Genomic DNA, 5,672 nt, shown 5'->3' on the forward strand with positions numbered 1-5,672 from the left:
ACCTGAGGTTGTAGTAGGTGAAGGTGGTCCCTAGTTCAACAGTTAGTGTCCATGAAAGCAGAGAGGTATTGGAATAGTGGCAGACATGGCAAGATACCCATGTATTGAGGGGAGACCGAGGTGACTTGTATAGGAACCATGTGGCCACCTGTATAAATAGCTATACCTAAGAGGCTGGGAGATGCTCCAACTCCTTCTGGGGACATAGTGTCTCTTTGGATGTAACCATTGGGAACTGTACCAACACTGTACCCACAGGGAGGGCAGTACCCTGTCACAAGGCTTAGCTCTTACACATCTAGGATGGGCATTGAAGGCATCTAATGCGGGGTTGAGTGGCTTGACTTGCCCTAGCAGTAGAAGGCAAGGGAGAATTCGGTGCTGGAGTACACACTCTGCTGCATCTCAGCCCAAAGCAGAGCCTCTTGCACCACAAGACCACACATTTCTGTGCCACCTCTGCATCACCTTGTTGCAGTTGTCCTATGACACTGGCAAAATGAGTGTCACCCAGGTCATCTTCAGAATCATCTGAGAGCCAGAGTATCTGAGGTCCCAGCAACAGCCTGGCCTGTCTGTACAGCTCAGGTCCTGATGTGACACAAGCCACACATGGGAATATATCCAGGACCCAGGAGCTTTGCTGAGTCTATTGATGGGTTCCTAAGTTTAGGAAATCAGTGTGCTTTACCCGCAGGGACCAGTATGGGAAGAACATGGGCTTTGGATCATCAGGCTTGGCTTCAACCAAGCTCCCTATTCAACAGCTGGTGACCTTGAGCAAGTTAAGTCAAGTCATTCAATGCACCATTAGTTTCCTTCAATGTCCATCCCAGATGTGTAAGAGCTGAGCCTTGTGACTGGGGCACTTGTGACAGTGTACTGCCCCCCCCCCATGGGTACAGTGTAATCCATTCCCAATGGTTACATCCAAAGGGAGACACTATGTCCCTAGCAGAAGCTAGAGCATCTCCCAACCTCTTAGCTACAGCCATTTATACAGGTGTGGAGAAACAGACTGAGACCTGGGCTTGATGGAGAAGAATCAACAACTGCATCATGGGAATAGCAGGTGTTCTGAGGGAAAGTGAGGAAAACCCATCTAAGGCCACTGTGGAGTAATATAGCAGCACCCTTCCTTCTCACAATAGAGGTTTATTTGGTTTTCATCACCCTTCAGTGAAAGGGTGGCTCATTCACACTACATAAAAGCCTTGTAAATACATCGCAGAAGCAGTAAAAACACTTTAAAATGAGAAAAAGGAAGGAAAGCTTGCAGAGGAAGGAAGCATAAAGTAGAAGCCCCTTGGGGTGGAAGCAGAGACCAGAAAGAAGAATGGTCCCATTATTTCATTAAAGCAGTCACAGAGGCACGGAATTTTGCTGTGCCCAAGGTGCTTGCTCCCCAGAGAAGTCAGTGTGCACTTTCCTCCTCTTTGTGGCTCTTGTACTCCAGAGAGACACCTAGTAACTGAGCTTTCAACCTGTGTGCAAAGCATGCCCAGACGTAGGGTTCTCACTGGTGCTTCAGAAGCAAGAGAGACACGTGGCAGGTCTAACAGTGGCACTACAAATAGACCTGTGTGGGGGTGTAGCTCTGTATGGACAGCTGGCCCAGCTTCAGGCCTCTGGGTTGTTCTTCTGGTCCACCTGCTTAGCTCTGCCAGTCTGGAGGACCTGTGGCCTCGGGGATTGGGTATTCTAAGGCACTGCAGTCATCTGAGAGAAATACCAAGTCCTGGAAAAGACAAACCAGCAGTGAGCAGACATGCTGTTGCTGGAGTCTCTAGAGCCTTCAGGCAATCCTAGGTCTGCTGTCACCTCCCAAGACTGTCCCTGAGCATCCCTGGGGAGCAGAAATACACCTCTCTCCCCCAGGAGAGCAGGTGCTTTCTTTTTCTACATTCTTATTTACCCAGGTTTTGGTTGACCAGATGGACAGATGACTGGATGGGTGGGTGCTGAGGTTGGATGGGTGCAGAGGGTGGATGGGTGTGGCCACTACAAAACAGCACCAGTTCCCAACTCCAGCCACTTCAGTCAGTGCACACTGTGTACAAGGAGGCGCTCTGCTGATTTCAACTTCCCTTCTTCACAACAAACCAAGGGAGTTCAGGAATGAAGAGGGCAGCCGTAGGAGAAAGCATCAGCAAACTGAAAATTCTGAGGGGAAGGCCTTACTCTGGCCAGGCAGGTGCCTTCATTACACACACAGGTACCCCTCCCCCACACACCTCCCTTCAAACTCATACATACATACATACATACATACATACATACATACATACACACATATATGTATATATATGCATGTACACACACACACACACACAAGACTGAGGAGACTGAGGAGACTGGGGAGACTGAGGCGATAAATAGGTAAAACCATGTTCTGTATAAGTTTGAAGACCTGAGTTTAATTCCCAGGACCTATGTAAGAGGCTGTGCATGGCTGTGCGCATTTAAGACCAGTACTGGGAGTGCAAAGACAGGGAGATATTTGGAGTTTACTGTCTGCCTGCTTAGCTTAAGGAAACAAGCAGAGTGTGTCAGAGCTTGATGTCCTCCCTCTGGACTCCATCTGTGTGTATATACACCACACATCCATATTCTGTCTCGCTGTGTCTGTCTGTCTGTCTGAATGTCTCTCTCTGTCTCTGTCTCTCTGTTTCTGTCTCTCTGTCTCTGTCTGTCTGTCTCCCTCTCCCTCTCTCACACACAGGCACACCAGTATATATATATATATATATATATATATATATATATATATATATATATATATATATATATATATATATATATATATATGTATATCTTAGAATTTAGAATTATACATTTAGCAACCTTGCTAGGTGTCTTAGGGAGAGAGTATAAAGTATAAAGTGGTCACACTGTAATGTTGTAACTACACTGTAATGTTGTTACTCCTGATGTTACTAGATGGACACTGAAATCCCCGGCTCACCAGTGATGTGTGAAGGAGTGCTCCCACAGGGAAGGAATAAAGAGGACCCTACTCAACACTGTCAGGGGCTGGATCATGGGATTGGAGAGTTAGCTAGCTCTCTGTGCCTGCCTTGCAACTTCCAACTCCTCTGATCTCTCTCTCTCTCTCTCTCTCTCTCTCTCTCTCTCTCTCTCTCTCTCACACACACACACACACACACACACGTCTCTGGCTACCTCTGGCTCTTGCGCTTTTCCTTGGATGTCTAAGGAGTGGTCTAGGAGTGAGCCCTCCATGTGGCCTCCATGTGCAGCTGTGGGAGGTTGAGGGGCCCACACTCTGAGTTCTGCTCACTTAACAAGGGTGACTATTGTAGAAAGGCTGCTTGGACTGGAAGTCCCTCCCTCGGCCCTCCTTCCAACCCCCCCTGGGATTCTCAGAGCAGAAAAGGGTTCTTCCAGCCCCTCACTCACCCGCCTGCAGAAGGAGTTCATGATGGTGTACAGCTTCCGCACTCTGTCCTTCAGAGTATCCACTTCGGCCATTTTCCAGCACTGAGGAGAGGCCACGAAGTCTCTTAGCTTGGCCAGCACACAGTAATTCTGAGAGTGGGAACAAGAGAGGGCTATGGGATAACGGGGAGCCAGAGGGCCAGGGACTCATGAGTCCTCCAACATAGCATAAGGCATTTACCCAACCCTGGCTGTTCCCTCAAGCCAGCAGCAGAGGTAACTGACATCCACCCCACCCCACCCACCCACCCCACCCGCCCCACTGGGAAGCGTCTCTCACATGGATATCCAGGTAAAGCCGGGGCAAGTATCTCACACACGAATCCTGCAGGAAGGACACCACAGAGACAGCTTAGTCACAGTCTGCACCCAGACAGCTGCCCCCAGACCATGGCCCCAGAGCTTGTATTTTCCCCGATACCATGGCATCCACAGAACATCTTGCATTGTGACACCTTGTCTCTCAGAATCTTACATCAGAGCATAATCTTTACAATACGGTGGATTAGGACACCATTTTACACAAACACTCATGTACAGGCATGCACAATCATAGATAGGACATTATATAGTACTTTAGATATAAGGTATTCACATATATGTAAATTACATACATAAGTATATTTTATATATTTATCCATGGAAGAGATTTAAGCTATAACATAGACACAACAAAGTTTGTAAGATACAACACATCCCTATAAAGAAGGGTGTGTGTATGTGTGTGTGTGTGTGTGTGTGTGTGTGTGTGTGTGTGTGTGTGTAGGACCAAAGGCCTGCATATCTAGTGCCCTTCCCTCTATGTAACTCTGTGTGACCTGGGACTGCTGTCTTCCTTCTTTGTGACTCAGTTCCTCATCTGTAAATTAAAAGACTGAGTGTTTTGTCTTCTGCTTGGTCCAACTCTGTGGCTTTTGGCCTCTGATCTTATCCTCTCACACCATATGCCCCTAAGGTCAGTGCTATGTCTGTTTCATGGCAAAGAATAAGGTACAGTTGTCTAAAGTGGTTGCTATCCTCCAGTTGCTATAGCAGCAATTGCCTCTAGGTGGCAAGCTCACAAATATTTATTTTTTCCCATGGTCTTTTGTGCATTTTCCTATTGTTCTACAGTCTACCCTGTTTATCTCCAGATAGTAATGAATGCAATTTAACTTTTGAAAAGAAAATTCAAAGTGTTAAGATAATGTGAGCTCCAGTACCCAAGGAACGTTAGGGTCTGAAGTATGTGCAAGCAGCCAAGTAACACCTTAGAAGTTTACCCAGGCTCTTTCTTAGTGAAGTCTGATGGGTTTTGCTTCTATTAGAGATAAGCACGCAGGCCTTGACTTTCTCCCCTTGTAGCACTCCTCAGGGGACTCCCCTAAGTTCCTGGGATAGGGCTAACAGCTTTAATACTTGTCCCTGTTGTCGATGGGTCTTTCAGCCCCATCACACCCACAGAGATGTGATTATACCCCTTCTTTACAGAGAAGGAAGCTGAGACAGAGGGCTGAGTGATTGTCCCATAGTCCCTCAGCAGATAAGGAGTGGACCATCTCCTTAGCACACATTGCTGGTCATCAGGCTAATGACAGAACTGAAGAAGCTTGATTCATTAGTTCTGTGTAAATTCCTAGTCTCTGTAGTGAGCTCTTATTTTTTAAAAAATCTATCTATCTGTCTATCTATCTATCTATCTATCTATCTATCTATCTATCTATCTATCTATCTTCCCAAGGCAAAAGGCAACTGAAGAACTTACCTCAGGCTCTGAAGCCTGCAGGCTCTGGAAGTCTGCCATGATCTCACGGCTCAGGGTCAGCATCCGGGAGTAGCAGGTGGGGGGCGCAGGCTGTACTGCCAGAGGCCAGACCACTACCACCACCAGCAGGAGCAACAGAGGCAGTGTCTTTGGTGCCATGGTGCCAGCTGCCTGCCGCTGGGCCAGCTGCCCCTTTAAATAGCTGCTGGGGGGATATCGAGGGCTCAGGCTCCCCACCTTTTTCCTGTGGGGCCCCTGCCAGGGCCAGGCATCCAAGGAGGGTGGGGCCAAGAATGTGACACACCCATAGGGACACTGGATTCTTTCAGAAGGAAGCTGTATTAAAGGGGTGGGTACATAGTTAGGGGGCTGGAGGTACCTAGAAAGGAAGCAGGCATTCACTTTATACCAGGAATTTTCTGTCATGACAGAAAGAGCGGTTGAGAGGGTCAGAGAGGAAGCAGGGAGA

At 47.7% G+C, this 5,672-nt stretch overlaps 1 protein-coding gene across 1 annotated transcript; it reads right to left on the reverse strand.

The window, feature by feature from the left end:
* Window positions 1–1,143: 1,143 nt before the first annotated feature.
* Cytl1 (cytokine like 1) lies at window positions 1,144–5,362 on the reverse strand. Its single transcript, XM_052198591.1, has 4 exons — window positions 5,204–5,362; window positions 3,740–3,784; window positions 3,421–3,549; window positions 1,144–1,738 (listed from the first exon to the last, which is right to left on the reverse strand). Exons 1-4 carry the CDS (start codon window positions 5,360–5,362, stop codon window positions 1,655–1,657), a joined length of 417 nt encoding a protein of 138 aa, XP_052054551.1. The 3' UTR covers window positions 1,144–1,654.
* Between the last annotated feature and the right edge of the window lie 310 nt (window positions 5,363–5,672).

The sequence above is a fragment of the Apodemus sylvaticus genome, chromosome 11 (assembly GCF_947179515.1).
Source record: "Apodemus sylvaticus chromosome 11, mApoSyl1.1, whole genome shotgun sequence".
In the NCBI taxonomy this organism is placed as follows: domain Eukaryota; kingdom Metazoa; phylum Chordata; class Mammalia; order Rodentia; family Muridae; genus Apodemus; species Apodemus sylvaticus.